The 22,770-nt window shown below is 39.2% G+C and overlaps 1 protein-coding gene across 2 annotated transcripts in view; it reads left to right on the forward strand.

Annotated features, from left to right (window-relative positions):
* Positions 1 to 22,770, forward strand: part of SLC25A13 (solute carrier family 25 member 13) — a 222,051-nt gene that overhangs the window by 33,408 nt on the left and 165,873 nt on the right. For both annotated transcript variants that reach the window (XM_012558304.2, XM_004386134.2), the window contains exons 2-3: positions 2,233 to 2,286; positions 10,803 to 10,945. In XM_012558304.2, the coding sequence (XP_012413758.1) occupies positions 2,233 to 2,286; positions 10,803 to 10,945 (197 nt within the window). The remainder of the gene's footprint in view (positions 1 to 2,232; positions 2,287 to 10,802; positions 10,946 to 22,770) is intronic.

The following is a 22,770-nucleotide window of genomic DNA, read 5'->3' on the forward strand; positions in this document are numbered from 1 at the left end:
TTTTCTAAGAGCAATTGTAATTGATTTCTAGGCATTTATTATATTAGCCATTAACATGAGTTATGATCAGCTTGAAGCTGCCTATAATGTAGCACAGTAGAGAAAACATCAGAGTAGAAGATGGAAAATTTGGGATCTGATCCCAGCTCTGAGAACATTTAGACATTTAAAGCACAAATTGGCACGTAAGGAGAGTTTTGGGAAATAATTGACCCCTTCTGAGTCTTGATTTCCCTTCTGTAAAGTGGGGAAAATACTATCTATCCTTTCAGACTCTCAGATTTGCTGTAAGGATTCAATACAAAATAGGCATGCTTAGAAAACTATAAAGTGTTCTGTACATGTTAGGTGACATGATTTATAAAGTGTTGTCTCTTAAATTTCCTATAATCTTTGGGTTACTGTATGAATTGTTTTCATTTGTGGTCCCAGACCTGTGAGAATTAGAAAGTGAAACTCTCGTTTATTTGTCTCACAGAGGAGCAGTCCTGGTGGGGAGCATCGACTGTGCATCTGAGATCAGTCAGTGCAAAAGTGCTGTGGGAATTTAGGGTAGGGAGGTTCACTCTGAAATAGCATTGCCCTAGAAGGCCTTAGGAAGCCCACGGAATAGTGAATTAGTTAGATTTTAAAGGATGTGCTATTGATAGTTCACTTTGTAGAAAATTTCCTTTGCTTTTAGAAGGAGAACCAGCTAAGAGCCTAGAGTCAACCTATGCCTTTTTTTAAAAAAAATGTTACTTATGGACTGTCATGAGATGGAGAACTCTTACCATGGAGGAGCGAATTGGCCCTGCCCTCAAAGAAGTGCATGAAGAAGACTTTTATGCTGTCCCCGTCTTCTCCACAGTGCTCTTCTTTCCATGCCTTCCTCAGAATACAGCAAGGAGGGAATCCTTTCCTGAAACTGTTAGGGAAGCAGTACTGTCAGTCTTGGGTTAGTTAGCAGTCTCTTTCTTCCTCCTTAGTTGAACAGCAAAGAACACTAAATAAATCAGGATTTTAAAAGAGATTAAGAATTCTTATGAGTAAAAATAGCATTGGTGGTTGCAAGTACTCCAATAAAATTGAAAGTGTTATCAGTCTAGCAGGCTGACCTACCAAATGGTTTCAGAAAGACCACCTTTCCCATTCCAGTGATCGGTTAATAAAATTATTCCTGACAGTGGCAGGCCAAGGAACTCAGGCAGTTACATACTTAGAGACAGAGAACCCATTGTCCAAAGATCTCAGAAGAGCCTTTGCAAACACACAGAAAGGATTTAGAATGATTTGCATAAATCTCTCCTTGGATAGCGACATGGCTCCAGTGTTGGGGTGGATCCAGGAACCCCTCCTTGGCTGTATCACGAGGTGACGCTGTACTTGGTGAGAATTCAGCCTCATGATGGTTTTTGCCAGTAGGATTGGGTGATGTGTTGTTGAATAAGCCCACTGTTTGGTTCCACACAAGGGCTCTTTTGTGTTGGCCTGGGGGCAGCCATGTTCAAGTTTGTCTTGCCTTTTGCCCAATGATGTTTTTGGACTTTGTGGCCTGGAGAATTAAGCACAACACCTATTTTGAGCTAATCTGTCAAATTTTGCTGTTGGAAGGTTAACCACAGCCCCTTGTGTTTCTAGAATGTGGAGAATAATAGTCATACCTTTGGAAACTTTTGATTTACTGAATTAAAAGTTGGGGCGGGTAGAGAAGGAAGGAGAGAAGTTCCTTGGCATGCCCAGGTAACTAGGTATACATGCCTGTTCATGGTGGAAGTGTGGGAAGTAATTCCCTTCCGTTTCCTAATATGATTTGCCTAGTTCATCGAATCTTTAAAAAAAAAAATCCTCTTGCATAGTTAACAAACAAGTTTTACTTTAGTATTAAATATTCCCCCGTGAAAGGGCATGGGTCACCCTGGAGTATATTAAAAAATACCAGGTAGTCATGAATCTGTTTCAACTTTTCTTCCTTTTTTCCTTCTTCCTCTTTATTTTAATGGTATACATTAAACACTAGATATTAGGAGCCTTAACTACCACTTTCTTGTACAGAATGTTATCATTCTAGAAGCCACATAAAGAGTCTAATTTTAAATCCAGGGAGTAGTTTATGCACTTGGGAAATTTGGTGCTTTAAGTACAAAAATGAAATCCACTAATTTCTAACCTGGAGTTTATTTTCCTTCAGTCTGCTAGCTTGATTGCTCAGCTTTGTTCTAATAATATAAACATTTTTATGTTTATTTATAGGTGGCTTTAACCAAAAGAGCAGATCCAGCTGAGCTAAGAACAATATTTTTGAAGGTCGGTATAAAGGAATCTATTTTGTTTCTTGTTTGATTTGTGTTCTGTAACTTTTAAAGATTATTTTCAGACAACTCTTTATTTCATTGTTGTATTTTTGAAAAAGCCAAAAAAAAGTATCTTAAGACTTAAGAAACAGATCCTTTACAATTATATCTGCTTTTTAGGAAAAAGTATGGAAAAGTTGTCAGTGATTGTTTATAAGGATGACATGGTTTAAATTTTAATTTCTTTTGTCTGACATGGTATCAGGTACTGGAAAGCAGCTGTTGGAGGATTTAGTCTTGCAACCCATTTACCTTTATAGGATTGACCTGTGCAGTTTGATGATAATGCTTTTTCTTCTAAGAAGTTTAAAGCTCTCTATAAACATCTCAGTAATCCTCCGTTCATCCAGAGAGGACTACCTTTATCTCTCCTTGGTAGAAGCCTGCTGTCATCATTGTCATCATCATCATTTTATTATGACCGTGGTGCCCTGTAAGGAGGTGTCAGTATGAATAATATAGATACTAGATCACAACAGAAACCATCCATGTTTATTTCCTTGGATTCTTATTCTTCTATCTACTTGACGTGTTATTGGGCAGTGAGTGATTAATTCTATACGTCTACCCTGGGTTGCCCAACTTAGGTTATGCACTCTACTAGTAGCTGTAAGGTTGGTAGTTCAAACCCACTCAGAGGCACCTTGGAAGACAGGCCTGGCAGTCTGCTTCCGAAAGGTCACAGTCTTGAAAACCCAGTGGAGCATTTCTACTCTGCACACGTGAGGTCTCCATGAGTCGGAATCGACTTGACAGCCACTAACAACAACAATCTTGGGTACTGAGCACTGCAGCACCTTTATGTTATTCAAGTGGAATTAAAGTACACCAAGGAGAAAAAGTCACTTTTGTAAGGATAATAAAAAACAACTATGTGGGCCTTTTCTAAACATTACAAAAAGGTAGCTTTGTTATAAGAAAGAGAACTAAGGCTTTAAATGAGAAACGTGATGCTCTAACTGCTGTGTATTGAATATATGGCTTAGAAAGTTGTTAATTCTCTGAGCCTCAGTTTACTCGTCAGAATTGTTAAAGGACGTTGAGACATCAGGGAAGTTGAACACTAATGGGATATTCAGTGTTAAGAAATTGTTACTGGTTTTTTTTTAGACTGTAATACTATCTTCATTATGGGAAATACAAAGCATCTTTATCTTTTAGAGATGCACACCAAAGTATTTACAGATGACATTATGATGTCTGAAATTTGTTTTTAAATAGTACACTTTGTTTCGGGTAAGACAATGAGTGGACAGTGTGATGATAATTTTTGAAAATGGTAAATAGGAACATTGGGTTTAGTATATTATTCTCTATACTTTTGTGTATGTTTGAACATTTTTATAATAAAAAGTTATACAGACTCAATGAAAGAACTTATGTGAAAGTGCCTAGCACCTGGTCTGCATTAGATGTTGAGTTAGTAAATGTTTAAAATTAAATACTTCCAACATAGGAGAGACAAACACTCAAAAGAAAATGATTAAAAATTAGGGACAGTTTGGGGATGAGTTAAAAAGGCTAAATTTATGAGGGGGCTTAGATTATACATAAAAAAGCAGGATTCTTTGTAACTTTTTTCTTTTTTTTGCCCAGAAGGGACAATATATAGAGATTCTAAGGTAGAAAAGGATTCTGGATAATGAGTGCCTAGGAAGGAAAACATTTGGTTCTTAACCTAGACTAGTGTTAGTTCTTACCTAGAATAATGTCTGTTGCTATGCATGTTGGGCCCACTATGGTTGAGATGGAGTGTGTATGTGGAACCGTAGAGGTTTTTTAGCATGTGTATTTAAGGGCTAGTGATACTGCAAAACTCTAATGATATAATTCCTGAAGACCACTTTTGGAAGAAGACCCAAAAGGTTTGCCAAAGAACCTAGAGAAATAGATAAAGCTCATTAACTTGAACTGGCAAAGTCATGATCATTCTTTGAACCCAGGACCTCTTTTATTTCTGTTTTCTAAACAAACGAGTTGTGGGCATCCTTCTGACTGAAAATGGGAACAACTCAAAGAGTGTCCCAATAGAGGTGCAGCTCTGATACTCACTAGTCTGTTGGTGTGATCCAGTGGAGAGGCTCCTGTTAAAGACTATGTCCACCTTTTGAGGCTGCATGGCAGCTGGTGAGGCTAGATTAACGTCTTAGTTTGGAACAGTGTATCTTTGCCAACGACTACACGCACTCAATAGCAGGCAGACGTTTACTGAGAACAAATCTTACTGATCAGATAGATGCAGGGAGGGTTGTAATTCCATGTAGAGTTCTGGACAGCCACCTCTTGGGTTTCTGTGTAACTGGTCTGAAGGCTGGTGGTGGAATCTTCAGGACCACAGATCAACCCTGGGGATGGTTGGGCCTATGTGGCTTTTGAGTAAGAGTTCTTTAGGACTTGGAGTCTGAGGGGATGATGGGGGAGGGGAGGCGGGCATACCTGAAGAAAACAGTGATCAGCAGTTTCTGGGATTGTGAATCTGGCAGAGGTTCTAGTGATCTCACCAGGTCTGGATAGTGTGGTACCTACACAAATCCCCCCTGGCTCAGCCCCTGAGGATCTCTTGTTTACCATCTACCACAGACGATGTCGAGGTGAGGGGAAGAACGGGGAGTGAGGCGCCATAGGGGCTGGGCCAGGTGTGTCTCCTTTCCTGGCTGGGCTGTTTAGTTAAGTCTGGATCAGCAGTAAGCACTCCATAAACTTGTCTACTTTGCTGATTTTCTGTAAGTTTTTCCTGATTTGATTTTCTTCCCGATAAAAATTCCATGTGCGATATCCCAACCTTCTTCTCTTTGCTAAATTGGTTAGAGAAAGAATTCTTCTGTAGCTTGGGGCAGCTGGAGAGGAGTTTTGATGTACCTTTCTCACCAGATGTGCAGGTAGCAGGGGAGTTGGGTCAGCTCTGGACATCAGAGAGAGCCAGGGAAACTGAGGAGATAAGGAAAGAAGGGACCCAGGGGGACAGAAACAGGCTAAGTTCTGGCTTTTTATATTTTTGAGAAGAGTTATGAGTCGGAATCAACTCAATAATGGTGGGTTTGTTTTTTTTATTTTTTTTAAGATCAATTGCACTTTTTTTTTTTTTTTAAGGAACCCTGGTGGCACAGTGCTTAAGCTTTTGGCTGCTAACCAAAAGGTCAGTTTGAATCCACCAGCTGCTCCTTGGAAACCCTACTCTATCCTGTAGGGTCGCTGTGAGATGGAATCAACTTGACAGCAATGGTTTTTCTTTTTTTACTATATATTAGGTGCAGCGTTAAGTGTTGGGGATATAAAGATGCATAAAGCATGGTGCATGCCGTTAAATATCTCATTCTGTGTGTATGTGTATAAGCCTAAAAATAAAAGCCATACTGTGGTTGAATAAATATTATATAGCATTGATTAGCAGGAATACACTGTGGGTATAATTTAATCTTCCTAGAGAGGGGGCCATTAAAGTTATAGCAAGGCAGTAATGTTTGACATGGGCTTGAAGGTGAGTAGGTATTTATCAGATGGAGAAGGTAGAGGAGGGTTTTGGGGCAAAGGGAAAACCATTCCAGGCAATCAGACGGCACATGCAAAGGCAGAGAGCTGTTAGAGTACGAGGTGTATGGAGGGAATAGCTAGTGGTGACTTAGGGTGGCTTAGAGCATGTGGTCTTGGACGATGGTACTAGTGTGGTAGGTAGGGTGGGTCCTGCTGTGAAATATGCCAGGCTAAGTTCAGTTTTATAGTGTAGGCTGTTCTTGTGATAAGCAGCAGGTAATATTATGTCTGGATATGGAAGTTGAAGCCCAGGTAGTCAATTTAGTTTCTAATCTAAATGTTGATATGTGTTTCTTGCTCCTTAATGCTCTTGGTGTTTATTGAGTGCTTACAGTTTAAATAAAACGCCATGGAACTCTGCAGTGAATGGTATGTGCAGAAGTATAAGCAATGACTATGTCTTAAAGGAGTTAAGGTTTTATAAGGAAACCAGATTTACAGGCATGCAGCAGGTGAACAAGAATCTAACTTAGCATATGCAAAGGTGCTGCAAGTGTGGTTAAAGCAGGTGGCACAGAAAATGGAAGGAGGGAGCAGTCAGGGAAGGCTCTGTGGAGAGGGAACTTGAGGAGCTTTGAGGATGAGTGGGAGTTGGATCGGCATGGAGGAAGAGGACCACATAAGGGAAGGCCTGGAGGTGGGCTTGGGAATAAACAGCCTTTCCAGGTTGGGGGAGTCTTGTTCATTCTTCAAATGCTTATTTAAATGCAACTCTATGCCAAGGATTCTGCCAGGTACTACATGGCGTGGGCGACAAAATTAGAAAGGTAATTGGGAGTTTGGCATTTATGCTAAACGATGGGAAGCCATTGAAGGTTTTCTGAGTAACTGAGGAGGATGGGTTTGAGATTTAGTTGGCACAGCCAGGCAACGAATTGGGCAGTCTTGGGAAAAATCTTGGTGTTAGGGCCTAAGAACTTGAATTAAGCTTGTGGCAGCAGGAGGAATGGAGAATGGACAGGAGATAACTTTGAAGGGCTATTTGATGAAAATGACTGATCTTGTATAATGGATGAGAAAGAGCAGGGAGTAAATATGATCACAGGTTCATAGCCTGGGTGCAGGGAGGTGTCAGTATCAAGAACTGGGAGATGGAGGAGGGAACCCATAGCTCAAGGGAGAGGAAAGGAGGTGACGGGTACTGTTTAGAAATATAGAGTTTGAAGTAACTAAATGTATGGTGAAAGATCGTGGAAGATCTGAGGGGAAACTGGATAAAAAGGCCAGACAAGGGAAGTGGGACATATCACAAAATAACAGTGAATTACACTTGGATTTCAATGACTGTTCTTTGTCAACAAAAACAATATAATTTTTTTTAACTTTTGTAGGCAAAATCAGTTCATTTTTATTGATGAAAATTTAGAAGACATACATAAAAAGAAATGTAACTTGTGATCACAGTGTGTGTTTATGTTTATATTACACAGATATTTCACTTCTTTCTCTCTCTATGTGTGTTTTTGTATATGTGTTTAAATAGATTTTTTTTTTCTTAACAGAAAAAAAAATACTATTTCATATCGAATTTTTCCGCTCATCTAATATATTACAAATACCTTTTCCTACAATTGAGTGAATTTCTACAATATTTTTTATGCTATTTAATATTCCTCTGTGTGGTTGTTTTATTTAACCAGGCCCTATTATTGAATATTTAGTTGTCTCCTCTGCTTTGCTGTCATGGTAACAGTGTAATGAGTACCCTTGTACCTACATTTTTGCATATATCTAGCATTTTCTTGCGATAAATTCTTAAAAGTGACCTTACTGGGTTAACAGGTGGTGTCCTAGTTACCTAGTGCTGCTGTAACAGAAATACCACAAGTGGGTGGATTTGAAGAATATGAATTTATTTTCTCATAGTTCCGGAGGCTAGAAGTCTGAATTCAGAGCATGGCTTTAGGGGAGGTCCTTCCTTGTCTATATCAGCTTCTAGTACCTCCAGCAATCCTTGGAGTTTCAGGGCCTGGGCCTATAGATGTATCTGTCTCAGTCCTTTGTCTTCTCCCCCTTGTGTGTGTCTGTGTTTCTGTTTTCCCCTTTTTATAACTCAGGAGTGACTGTTAGGTTTAGGATCCTCCCTACTCTGGTATGACCTCATTAACATAAAATTCTTATTTCCAAACTGGGTCATATATACAGGTACCAGTTAAACTAGTTGGCATCAAGTTGTGTCAACTCCAATTCATGACAGCTCATGTCAGAGTAGAACTGTGCTCCATAGGGTTTTCAGGCGCTGATTTTTTAGAAGTAGATCACCAGACCTTTCTTCCAAGCCACCTCTGGGTCAGACTTGAACCTACAGCCTTTCAGTTAGCAGCCAAACAAGTGATTAGGTGGAAAAAAATTAAAGTTGGAGGACCCTCACCCCAAACTACACTTAAAAATAAATTTTCAATGTATTAAAATTTAAAGAAAAAAGATGAACCCACTTGAAAAAACCAAGTGAAAATATGATAGTCTTGAGATGGGGAGAGGACTAGTTTCTAAGCTTTAAAGTAATGTAAGAAATCACAAAGGAGAAAAAAATCCACAGACTCAATTATATAAAAATATCAAACGAAAAATATTTGCAACAAATGTGATAGACAAAGCAGGGGAAGGGCTGGTTCACACACTGTTGGTGGGAGTATAAATTGGTACAATCTTTTCTGGAGAGCAGTGTGATAATAAGTATCAAGAGCCTTAAAGTCCCTGTCCTTTGACTCAACAATTTCTCTTCCAGGAGTCTAACCTTTGAAAATTACCAGGAATTTGGACAAATGTTATGTTCAAAGCTGGTTACCTCAGCTTTATTGAAAATGCCCAAAACTGGAAATAATGTAAATGTCTATGGTAGGAGAAGGGTTAAATTATGTTTTTAAATAAGTTAATTATTCACTACTATAAGCAAACATACATATAACTCTAAATCATAGGATTGCTGTAATTAGCAGTGACATTTCCTTTAAATTTCAGGCTTGCTTTGCTTTGGTTAGGAAATCAAAATATTCTTCTGTGTTTCCAGTAAGCTGAATTAAATGCTAACTGAAGAATGGTAGGATTAGTGGGCCATCTTTGAGCCGTTCTCTTACACTGTGCTGAGATATGTTAATTAAAAACAATAATATAGAACATTTATAAAGTGCTTATTGTGTGCAGGGCATTGTGCTAAGTACGTTGCATGATTGTCTTGTTTATTTCTAGCATCAACTTTATGAAGCAGGTAATGTTATTATCCCCATTTTACAGATGAGGAAACAGAGAGGCCCAAAAAGTTTGTGACGTACCCAAGCTCACACAACTAGTAAGAGGTGGAGAGCCCTGCGTAGCCCAGAACTGAGAGATGCCAAAGCTGGGGCTCCTAACAGAGACAGCACTGAGTAGATGTTACTGAGTATCTAAGCAGAGGCTTATCCTGTACTGGAATTAAAATGTAGAAATAACAAGTGACTTTCTAAAACATTTTTGATTAGGGTTAACTAAGGAGCCCTGGTGGTGGAGTGGTTAAGCACTCGGCTGCTAACCAAAAGTTCAGCGGTTTAAACCTACGAGCTGCACCACCAGAGAAAGATGTGACACTCTGTTTCTGTAAAGATTTACATCCTTGGAAACCCTATGAGGCAGTTCTCCTTTGTCCTGTTGGGTCCTTATGAGTCGGAATCGACTTGACAGCAACAGGTTTATGAGGTTACAGTAGGAGCTCTAGTGGTACAGTGATTCAGCATTTGGAAAGGTTGGCGGTCTGAACCCATCCAGTGGCTCTGCAGGAGAAAGATCTGGTGATCTGCTCCTGTAATGCCATAAAGATTACAGCCTAGAAAACTCTGGGGCAGTTCTACTCTGTCGCATGGGGTCACGATGAGTCAGAGTCGACTTGATGGCACCTAACAACAACAACGACATGGCATTACAGAGGCTGGAGATGCTGTCATTGAGCCTCACTTCATTGTGCACACTCCATCTTTTATGGCCACCAGGGTCATTCCTGCCACCCAACTAGCCCTGTTCTTACAGCTGCACTGTCCTTACCCCTGCCCCCCAAGTCACTCTTTCATTCTCAGGAACAGGGAGCTCTCTCCTGCTCCATAAGGGCAACGTATGATCCCCAGGCTGTTTCTCAGCGTTTCCCCCAACGCCGAAGTTTTATGGAGCAGGAATTAGCATGTCCCCTATTGTGCAGGAGCTTCACTGGACCACACTAAAAAGGAAGACCTGGAAGAACATTGAAGAAGCATCCCAGGCCTAAATCTTATTTACTGTTTTTGTATGATAATGCTCTAGAATGGAGAGAACACTAACTGAAGCAGCATTTACTACTTGGGTCTATAAAATCCCACAAGAAGCAATGCAGTTGATAGTTTGCTTTCCAGCTTAGCCTGTTAATCATCCTCTCTGGTATCATCGATGCCCTTGAAGCAGGAAGGGAGACAAAAGAATTAGATTGTTTTCCTCCATGATTCATAATTCTACTTTTTAAAAAAGCTACGTGTCCTTGCTGAAGAACAAGGCATAGTCTGTCTTTATAAATTGTGTAAACCAGGGCTTCTCAACCTTGGCCCTATTGACATTTTGCACTGGATAATTCTTTTTTTGTCAGGGCCGTCCTGTGTGTTGAGGGATGTTTGGCGGCATCCCTGGCATCTCTCCACTAGATGCCAGCAGAACCCCCTCCTCCCAGTTATGACAACTCAGATTGTTTTCAGACATTGTCAAATGTCCCCAGGGAGAAAATTGCACTCAGTTGAGAGCCACTGATAGAAACATAAAACTGGGCCAAATTAATATGTTCCATTTTTTCTTTGAAGTGAGGGGAAGTAATTGTCATCATGAAGAGCACATTATTGTATCTGACACTGCATCCTTTGAATTTTTTCAGCTTTTTCATAGATCCCATAGTTACATACTTTTGAGAATCATATATAAAATAATAACTTCTCTCTCTCTCTCTGATAGTATGCAAGCATTGAAAAAAATGGTGAATTTTTCATGTCGCCCAATGACTTTGTCACTGGATATTTGAACATTTTTGGAGAAAGCCAGCCTAATCCAAAGACTGTGGAACTTTTAAGTGGTGTGGTGGATCAGACCAAAGATGGGTATGTTTATTTTTAATTATCTTATTGAATATTTTTTTCCATAAGCTTTTTTAATGATTAGGAAGTCATCTATTGCTACTAATAAAATGTTTTACAAATAATGCTCTTTAACATATCCTTCAGTGGTCATTTCATAGTTGAGGATTCTGTATGTGATTTTTTTTGACTAGTTTAAAGAACTCTTCATAGTTTAACAAAACTGTGATGAGGTAGTGTGAAGATATACTAGAGTGTTTGTATATCTGTTGGTATTTTTCAAGGCAGTATAAAAATGGTAATTATAAAGCATAGTTCTGTGAACTTTTAAATTTTCTAAAATCTTTCCCTCTGCTCCCATAACCTTTAAAATCTCACATATTAGATGGTACGGATCTAGGAGACAGAATAATATAATGATTCCGAATCCTCAAGAAAGGCACTCTACAAAAGCTGGAGAAGAGAGACTGTGCCATATAGATTAACTAGGATACTTTGCAAAATGGCTTTGGATTTTTTATCTTCTACCAGTCTTCTCTGCTTATACTTTGTTAAAAAAAAAAAAAAAAAAGGGTCTTTTCTAAGCTGTAAAACATTGCAGTTGGCTTTTACCAGTAAGTGCAGAATTTTGCGTTTGCAGCTCTTGCTAATATGAGCACCAATGTCCCATAATAACTGAAGTATGATCTACTAGAACTAGCTGTCTCTGTGCATAACTATGGTAGACCTGGCCTTCTGGTTTTGCTGCCTGTCAGCACCCACTTTGACAAATTGCGGTTGCATGCCATTCTGCACTGGAATTCTCTAGCTCTGAGCTTCTTCCCATTTGTTGGAATCTTTGTGCGCCTGGTTTTCCCATGCAGTAGTTTTGATATAACCAAAGTAAAATCTCTTCATGCCCAGCAAATGCTCTCCGTGTTTACCAGCACTTCCCTTTTCTTATGTGTGCACGTGTCATCCCATCTTGCGTGGAAATGACCTTCTATAAAGTCAGTCAGGCTCTCAAGATGTGGGAGGAGGGGAGAGGAAGAGGAAATTGGCAGATATTCTTCCTGCAATTTGCTGGTGGGTTGCTTGATTATGACTTCTCTCTGTTCCAGTGGTAGAAGGTTTGTTTGTTTTTAATCCTGTTACCTCTATTTTCGATCTCCCACCCCAAGGTGGAATTCTTTGCTTGGTAGGAAAAGGTAATGTGTGAGCAGGCCTTACTTTCTGGGATGTTGTGGGGAGAGGCAAGGCATATTCCACAACAGTCCACTGAAGCAGAAGTTAAGCTATTTTAGCAAACATTCTTCTGAGGAAATTTGGTCACTTCAGCACTTCCTGTGCTCAAGATTGAGGGGAATTTTGACCAAGCTCACATGCAGCATCAGTCGTGCGACTGAATGTTTGAGGTTAAGATTCTTCTAATTTGATAGTTTGAAAATGTTTTAAACTACAGAAAAAACGGAAAGAATAATACATCGAACATCCAGTATATACCCTTCACCTAAATTGACTATTAACATTTTGCTACCTTTGGGCTCTCTTTCTATGCCTACAAACAAGTGCACACCTAATTTCCTTTTCTTGGGTGGACCTTTTAAGTATAAATGGACAGACATTATAATACTTGAGCATTTATCTTCTAAGAATATCAACATTCCCTACAGAACTACCATACCATTGTCATATGTAGGAAAATTAACAATCATGTTAGATATCTAACACCCAGTCTGATACACACATTCGCCAGATTCTCCTGCCCATCCACCATTCCAAATGGCTCATTGATTTTTTTTAAATCTAGGATATAGTCAAGGTTCTTGTATTGCATTTAGTTGTTATGTCTGTTTTAATCTAGAACAGAACCTTTATGATGTTGACTTTTCAAATCCAGGCCAGTTACTTTTTTGAAGATTCCATGTTCTGGGCTTGACTGTTTCCTCATGATTGGATTCAGGTTAAATTTTTGGATGCAAGTTAGGGGGTATCTTGTACTACCTATTGCATCTCCTCAGGTTGTTGTCCCCATATTGATGAAGCTAAGTTTGATCACTTGGTTAAGTTCATATATTTTTTTGTTTTATAATTAGTAAATAATCTATAAGGAGCCCTGGTGTCACAACAGTTAAGCACTCCACTGCAAACGGAAAGGTTGGTGGTTCAAACCCACCCAGCAGCTTTGCAGGAGAGAAAGACCTGGTGTTCTGCTCCAGTAAAGATTACAGCCTAGAAAACCGTATGGGGCAGTTCTACTCTGTCACACGGGGTTGCTATGAGTCAGAAGTGACTTGATGGCACCTAACAACATAACAACAGATAATCTGTGAGACAATACATTGAGACCATGTGGATATTCTATTCCTCAGCAACCTTTTACCCAATGGTTTTAGCATCCACAGTGATCCTTTTTTGAATCAGTTGTTATACTGGTTTTTGACAAGTGCTGATTTTTCTAATTTTATCATTTCTCCTAAATTTGTTGGCTAGTATTCTTTGGTAAAGAAAAGCTCTCTCCCCACCTCCTTTTCTTTTTTTTTTTTTTTTTTTTTTTTTTTTTTTTGTGAGGAGAGGAAGGATGTGGATATCAGTATAAATTTATGGACTTATTTTTTAATTCAGTGTACTATAATATATGGCTGTTGTACTCTTAGATGCTCAAATTGTCCCAGCTTGGTTAGTGAAAGTTCCTTCAAGCTGGCTCTTTTGTCCAGTCATTGAATGCTCCTTGCTTTTGGCACAATAAGATGTTCAAGCTCACCTTGGACATTTTTTTGCCACTGACCTGAAAATCACCCTTTCTCCAAGAAGCCCCGGTTCCTTTTAGTGGGGAATGGTGTTTAGAAACAAAGAGCTGGGAACTGCTTTATTGTTAACTAGGGTGTTAAACTGCTTGTCTGACTTTTCATTGGAGAGAGCTGGGAATATAAAAAACAAATCAAAAGTTTATAATGATTTTCGTATTTAAATTTAACGTTAACAAGGATTTTTCCTTGTCTTTTACTTATCTTTCTCCCTTTCTGTGAAAATTCTTGCTCCTGATTACATTAATATATTTATAGGCATTTATTTGATATAATTGTAATTCCTTCTAATGTACTTTGAAGTACTTTTAATGTACTCCTATTCCATCCCCACCCTCATTAACACACATGCTTTTTCTTGTTTTTTTATGTATAATCTCCAAAAATATAGCCTTATATTTATTGGATACCAAGTATCTACGATGCATTTTACGTATTCACTATACTATGTTATGCGATACTGTATGATCCTAAATTGTAACATGTATTTTTTAAACAGTTTATAACAAATCTGAAGCATTAGCTTTGTTTTTCCGGTGTTTGCAGGTGAGATAACTAAGACTTCCAGAGTTTAAGCAATTTGCCCCAAAATAGTGCCTATTCTGTGACTCAAGCTTAGGCCTGTCTGGATCCAAAGTGTGTGGTCTTTGCAGTGTTCCAGTCTGCCTCTTCCCTCTTCTAAGAGAGAAAGAATCATGTGGTAGTTTATGTTATGTGTCAGCTTGGCTAGGCCATGATTCTTAGTGTTATGTAATTATCCTCCATTTTGTGATCTGATGTAATTATCCTCCACTTTGTGATATAATGTAATCTCCTCCATGATGTGATCTGATGTGATCAGCCAGTCAGTTGTAAGGGGAGTTTCCCTAGGGGTGTGGCCTCCACCCAATATATATATGGACGTTCTGGCAAAGCTGCTTGCTTGCTCGCTCAGGATCCTGTTTCTGGCTCGTCTTCATCTGACCTCAGGTTCTTGGGACTTGAGCCAGCAGCTTGTCGTTTGACCTGCTGACTTTAGAATTCACCAGCTCCACAGGCCTGTGAGCCAGCAGACTGTCTGATCTGCCAATTCTGGGTTTGTCAACCCCGGCAACCATGTGAATCAGGAGAAGCCTCCAGCTGACTCCTGACCCATGGACATTGGGACTTGCCAGTCTCCACAACTGCGTGACCCAATTCCTTGAGACAAATCTCTGTCTGTCTGTCTCTCTCTCTCTACATATATATATTATATATATACATGTTTCACTCGTTTTGCTTCTCTAGAGAACCCAGCCTAAGACAAATTGTAATCTTACAATCCTCTATAACTTGACATTTTCTTTGACAATTTTGTATTATTTTAAATATCAGTGTTTTGCTGCAACAGTGAAAATATTAGATGGTCTTGATCTTTTCCTACGATCTAGCTTATTTTCTTAACAGTTGTGAAAACAGTAACAGTGAAAAATCACATTTTTCAAAGCAGAAGCAGCCACCTGTAGTGTTTTTACCTTGACACAAATTTTTTCATGTTTTAGTATCTTCCATGACACCTGCATAGATTTTTTAATGCTTTTAATTCATTTTAATTATAACACTATTTTATAATCTTTTAAAATATATCAATCAACTTTCATATTTCCATATACTATTCATATTAACAGTGCTAAATGGCTATGTCATTTTCTGTCAAATGCCAAATTTCTATCAAAATGTGTAACATACTCGTCTTAGTTTTGTAGTGCTGCTGTAACACAAGTACCACAAGTGGGTGGCTTTAAAGAACAAATTTATTTTCTTACAGTTCTGGAGGTTAGAAGTCCAAATCGACCATGTCGATTCCTTCCTTGTCAGTACCCTGGGTGTTCCTTAGTTCCTTGGCTTGTGGATGATTCTTACATGGTGTTTGTCTTCCCCCATGTATGCACAGTCCCGTTGTGCATTCTGCTCTTTTTATAACGCAGAAGTGATTAGATTTAGAACCAACCCTATTTGGGTATGACATACCATAACATGTAATTAACATAGCAAAGAAAACCCTTTTTTCCAAACAGGATTATATCCATGAGTATAGGGGTTAGGGTTGCAGCACATATTATAGGGGGGACACAATTTAATTCATAACAATACTTTATTAGATCATGTGCTTATAGAATTATTTCATTTCTAGTTCTCTATATGATGTTTTGCCCTTCTGTTTAATTACTTCTTTTTTTTAAAAAAATAATATTGTATTTTAGGTGAAAACTAGGTTCCCGTTTAACAATTTTTATACATATTGTTCCATGCCATTGGCTACAATTTTTACAATGTGTCAACATTCTCATTATTTCCATTCTGTTTGTTACTTAGTTTTTTTAGAAAGAATTTAGAAGGGAGGGATTTCTGGGCCCAAGTGTAGAAATATTTTATAGCTTACCTTATATATTATGATAATTCTTTCTAAAAGTACTGAGAAAGTTGAAGAAGCTTACTGAGCTGCTGGCATTGGGCTGAGATTTGAGCCTGAGCTGGCCTGGGGCCCATGCTCTTCAATACTGCAGTACAGATAACAAATAACGTTATTCAAATGATCTGGTAGCCACTAAGGAATATTTATATTTATGTGCAAAATTAATGATTGCCTCTGACATTAGAGCTAATGACTCATCTTCCCTTAACTCTTACAAAAAGATACACACACACATCCACAACTGACAAGGAAATGTCTGATGCTTTCATTGTTGTTTTCTTGATGTTGCCACTGCAGTTGTGGGATTCTTGGCTTATAGAATTTCGTTAATAAGATGTTCATATGCCGTTTTCCCTACTCCTCTGCTCCCCCTAGCCTCTTAATATTTACTTCACAAATAGATATTATAACCATACATTTGTTGTAAAACTGTCAATACCTTCGTTTTCCTTTCCTTTCCTGTTCTTTGGAAGCGTAGCATTTGCCAAAGTTATACAAGGAACAAATCACCCCCCAACTCGATACTGTTTCTTGACAAGATTATGTGACAGAAGCTACATCTTGGCCTGTGGAAACATGGCACACACAAAACAATAGGAAAGCGCTAGCTTTGGCTGTGTTCTTCTTGCTGCTCTCTTTTGGGATGCTGTCACCCAGCTTGACCATCCAGAGGGATTTTTTGTGCATAACTTTGTTAAAATTTGGAAAAAAAAAAGCTATTTGTGTATTGAAAGCTTTGGGATTTAAAAATAACAACTGTGCTGACCATCACAATGAATTGAAATACTCTTCTTTAGCTAGGTACTTGTCTGCAAACCATGGTTCCTTGAGTGCAAGGACCAAGTGTTGCACATTTTAGTATCTCCATTGTCAAGCCCAGTATCTGGCACATGTCTCACATCAGTTTGTTGCCTAAACTTAGACCAGGAAGGGTTTATCCACTTCTGTCATGAAAGCCCAGTAGTATTAGGGAATGGAAACTCTAGTTCAAATTTTAGGTTACTCACTATAGTAGGTTGAATAATGGCCACCCAGAAATATGAAGTCCTGATGCTTGGAACTTGTGAATGTTACCTTATTTAGAAAAAGAGTCTTTGCAGGTATGATTAAGTCAAGAATTTTGAAATGAGGAGATTGTCCTGGATTATCCTGGTGGGTCCTAAATGCTGTCTATCACAAGTGTCTTTATAAGATGGAGGCAGAGGGAGATACCACTCAGACACAGGAAAGAGGAGGAAGCAATATAACCACAGAGGCAGAGATTGGGATGATGTGGCCACAAGCCAAGGAATGCCAGAAGGTAGAAGAAGCAAGGAAGCATTTTCCCCTAGAACCTTCAGAAGGAGTGTGGCCCTGCTGACACCTTGATTTCAGATTTCTGGCCCCCAAAACTGTGATAGAATAAATTTCTGTTGTTTTAAGTCACCTAGTTTGGGGCACCTTGTTACAATAGCTCTAGGAAACTAATATACTCACATAGTTATTTATCTGGGAAATCAGAAAGCTTGTAGTTGCTAAGAATTTTCTGGGGCCAGAGACCAGCCTGATCCAGAAGAAAAACTTTTCCAGAGACAGCTTTCGGCTAGATAAAGCCATTTCCCACACTCCTTTGGCCAGGCCAAGACCCCTGCTGTAAACTGTTGCCATGAGGCCCACTCTTGAATCCTCATCTGTGTGTAGGCATGGGCAGGATCTGGGCATGGAAGCAGGGGCGGATTATCCAATAGACAAAGTAAATACAGTGTTTATCTTGCTTACTAGATTATCTGTAGTAAATAATTTTCACATTTTTTCACCACGTCAGAGATTCTGCCTCTAGGTATGACTAGCATCTGTCTCTCTCCCAACCCCACAGCACCTTCTACAGAATCAAAGCCTCTTTTCAAAGTTACAATCCCTGACGGGGCAGATGACCCAGTAAGCAAGGTAAGCATGGGCTTACTTGTGCTTATTTACTAATCTGTAGTGAACAATTGTAGTGATTACTTACTGATCTATAGTGAAATTGTTCACTACATATGATCTGGTGAGCAGAGTAAGCACTGTGTTTACCTTGCCTATTGGATAATCCGGCCATGCGTGGAGGTTAACACACACGTACACTGTGTGCGTGTAGCTTGTTGGTAAACAGATTATTTTCTGGAGCGCTCTGTTTTCTAATTTAAAACTTACATGGTTGTGACTTGGTCAGCTTCCCAGCTGGGAGCTGCTCGCTGAGCACTGTCTAGTCAGTCATTCAGCAGCTATTCAAGAACCTCTGTTCTGTGCCTGGCACTGTTCTGTAGGTTGACATTAACATGGTGAGTGAGTGGCCCTCTTGGAGCTTCCAATTTAACAGAGCAGACAGATATTAATCAAAGAATTATAAATGAGTTTACGTTGCTACTGTGGTCTGGGTTATGAAGGAGATACATGATGAGAAACAGTAAGTGGGGGACTTTATGCAGACTGCGGTCCCTGGGTTATGCTACTATCTGAAAGGTTGTAGGTTCGAGTCCTCTCAGGTGCCTTGGAGGAAAGGCCTACTTCCAAAAAATCAGGGATTGAAAACCCTGTGGAGCACAGGTCTACTCTGACACACTTGGGGTTGCCATGAGTTGGCATCAACTTGACAGCAACTGTTTTCGTTTTTATTATTATTTTTAATGCAAACTGAGACTAGAAGGTTGGGGAAGGCTTCCAAATAAGTTACCTTTGAGCTGAGATCTGAAAGAGGGATAGGAGTTGGGATATGGATTGATAACAGGAAACAGAGGTCAAGCATTGCAGGCAGCGGGAACAACAGTTGCAGAGGCCATAGTCACATTCTGAAATGTAGTGACTGGTGTGTCTGGAGCCAAGAAAGTACAGGGCAGAGTCGTGGGAGAAATAGGTCTTGACCAGACCATGTAGCAACTTGCACTTTTTATTAAGGATTGGAGATCTCCATCTGAAAAGCAATGGAAAGCTATCCAAGAATGATTTGAATGATTTGAATCAGGAATCAGCATGATTCCCCAGTGGAGAGACTACCCACTCAAGCTGCAGCACACTAGTGGCTGTTGATACTCTTCAGTTTGCCTTCTGATTGCCTGTTGTGTTTAGATTTCTCTGCATTGCACTGTTTTAATCAATTCAGTGATGAGCTTCATTGATTTATAAAGTTCCTTGAGGGAAGTGAGAGGAAACTTTGAGTCATGTGGCATGGCATCTGTCTTCCCCCATCTCTGCTTTCTTGCTTAGTCTGCTTTCATATATCTCAAAAGAGAATGACTTAAGATACATCCTATACTAAGACTACCTCATTAACATAACAAAGAAAACCCATTTGCAAACGGCATTATAATCACAGGTATGTTGTTTTTAGGTACCATCGAGTTGTCTGACTCATAGCAACCATACAACAGAACGAAACACTGCCTGTTCATGCGCCATCCCCACAATCATTATGTTTGAGCCCATTGCTGCAGCCAGTCAGTCCATTTCATTGAGGGTCTTCCTCCTTATCACTGACTCTGCCAAGCATGATGTCCTTCTCCAGGGAGTGGTCCCTCCTGATAACATGTCTGAAGTATGTAAGATGAAGTCTCGCCATCCTTGATTCTAGGAAGTATTCTGGCTGTACTTCTTCCAAGACAGATTTGTTCGTTCTTCTGGCAGTCTGTGGTATATTCAGTATTCTTTGCCAACATTGTGATTCAAAGGTATCAATTCTTCTTCAGTCTTCCTTTGTCTTGAGTGTGGAACCTCTTTGTACTCCATGCATGAATAGAAGTTGGCCGTTCTTTTGAGAAAGGGAATGTCAGAAATCCCTATTTAGTTAGTGATGGGGTGACAGGTCCAACTTACTACCTTGTCTGTCTCTATTTATTGAATCAAAATGATAGCAGTATAATCAGTATCTGCAAGTAATTCCTTTCTATTCCAAGTACAGAGAATCAGTCTCGGGGCAATTCCCATTTTGAGGCTTGAGAAATAAGGTGTCAAAGACGCAAAGATAAAAAAAACTTGGGTTTTAAAATGTGTGGCTATAATAAGTAAATGGTCCTCTGCCTTTCCCATGTTTGCTATTTATCCTTCTGATAAAACAATGGCCCTTTAAATATTTCAAAGGCAAAGGAGGATATAGTAATGTTGTTGATGATAAAATGATTTTATATACCCGTTTTCACTTTGTGAGGCTGTTGCAGTGAAATCCAGGCTCTGGCCACACGCTGGGAGTTAATGAGGTTTACAATTGGCAATGCTTGAAGAGTATTAGGGTAATGTATTTAAACATTAGCAGTTCACAGCCAGAAACGCTCATCATCTGTCAAGTATAATCCAAGATCAATAAGAGAAAGTCTTTCAATTTGCTAATGAGGAAGGTTTTCTACACTGCTAGGGTGGACATAAATTTCAGATTAACACCTGAAATTCATAAACTATAGAATGAAGCAAAGGCATCTCTTTAATTTAAAAAAAAAAGGAACTTGATAATAATCAACAGCAGTCATCCGAGAAGCTTAAATTTTCTTCTTAGTCATCAGGCTCCCAAATTAATCTACCAAAACAAAAAGCCTCATTAGCAGCTATCATTGAATCAGTGTTTTTTTTTTTTTTTTCTTTTCTCTCAAGATGTCTGATTAACCCCCTTTCTTTTTGGATTACTCACTTTGTGTTAACATTTGATGTCTGAAATCATAGGGGGGTGCGTGCAATGTGGTGGCTAGACACTGTCTGTGAGGAGTAAATTAAAAGGAATTTTTAAAAAGGTTTGTATTATGACGCCGGTGTATTAGAAAACCTATAGGAATGTCAGGCGCCTGGGTTTATTTTTCTTTTTAATTCCAGAAGAGGCTGATTAATGACTAGGTGCTGATTTCGCTTTGCGTTCATATGTGCAGATAGCCCCCTCTCCCCTACCCCTTCTCCTCATACATACCAATCCAGGCCCTCTTTTCCGAGTTTTCCTGTAAGGGAAGGTGTGAAGAATGGGGCCATAGCAGAGGGTAAAAGATCAAAGGTGGTTCTTTTTAAGGTAGGTAGATAGCAGCATAAAGAGCCCTGATGGCAGAGAGGTTAAGCGCTCGGCTGCTAACTGAAAGGTCAGCAATTTGAACCCACCAGCCACTCCACAGGAGAAAGATGTGGCAGTCTGCTTCCATAAAGATTATAGCCTTGGAAACCCTATGGGGAAGTTCTGCTCTGTCCTGTTGGGTCACTATTAGTCAGAATAGACTCGATGGCAACGGGTTTGATTTTTTTGACGCTGGACTACTAGCTGAAAGGTTGGAGGTTCGAACCCACAGAGGCACCTCATGAGACAGGCCTGGCGATCTGTTTCTGAAAGGTCACAGCCTTGAAAACCCTATGAAGCAGTTCTACTCTGCACGCGTGGGGTCTCTATGATGTGGCAACTAGCAACAATAGATAACAGATAAGTAACAACAGATAACAGCATAGTGATGGGAAAGACTTGGTAGAGAGTGGAGAAAATTTATGATGCACTCAAGAAGACATTCTGGTGCATTGTCTTTGAGTAGGGGTTGGCCTTTGGTAAGAACATGAAGAGTTCATGGAGAACAACTATTCTCAAAGTGTGGTCAGTGGACTTCTGGGAGTCCCAGAGACGCGTTCAGGGGTTTTTAAGGTAAAAACTATTGACATAATAATAGTAAGACCTTATCTGCCTTTTTGATATTTGAGCTGGTGGTTCTAAAAGCAATGATGGGTAAAATTTTAGGTGGCTTAGCCCTAAGCAAACAGGGACACCAAACCTAAGGGCAACCAACAGTAGTCATCAGACTCTTCACGACCTTGTACATACACAACAATAAATAATAATAAATGCCAGTTTTGCTTCTGAATGTCCTTGAAGAAACAGTAAAAACAAGGTTTTTATTAACTATCCCCCTTAAGTAGATGTCTTTTTAAAATTCTGAGTGACAGAATGGGAGCCCACATAAAGAACTTCTGTAGTATAATACTTGTTTCGAGGAACAGCACTTGAGTGGTTGTTTTGAGTTGCAAACTAAGATAGTGTGTTTTTTGTTTTTGTTTTTTTCATAGATTACCCTTTTTTTCTGAAAGAATGATTGACAAACTTATTATTCATCCTCAAGTGCAATTTGCATTTCATAGTGTCCCGATACTTAAAGACTTTTCTGACATGCTTGGCGGTAATATTAATGAATGTGATTTTTTAATATAGTGTAATGAAATGTGCAAACATTTGGAAGATCTTCATCACTTAGGGAAACTATTTTCCATTTGACCCGTGTGGAGTTACAAAATCATGCATGGGTAAAAGATCTATTCAAAGTGCATGATGGACCAATCGATTTTAATGTAACAGAGTAGGAAAAGTTCATTGATACAGTTTCAGATTACACATTACACCTAACCTTTCAGAAACTATCACTTGTTGAGATCTGGTATTGTATCAGAGATGAATATCCACAGTTATTTGAAAGAACTATTAAAATACTTCTTCCCTTTCTAATTATCTATGTATGACTGAAATTCTTCATATCCTTTAGCCAGAACAACATTTTACTGCAGATTTGCAAAGACATAAAACTACTACTTTTCTCACTACATGTTTTTTTCTTTTTAGAAAATAGTTATTTTTATACAAAAGAGCCCTGGTGACTCAGTGGTTAAAGCTA

The sequence above is a fragment of the Trichechus manatus genome, unplaced genomic scaffold (assembly GCF_000243295.1).
Source record: "Trichechus manatus latirostris isolate Lorelei unplaced genomic scaffold, TriManLat1.0 scaffold00156, whole genome shotgun sequence".
NCBI classification, from domain to species: Eukaryota; Metazoa; Chordata; class Mammalia; order Sirenia; family Trichechidae; genus Trichechus; species Trichechus manatus.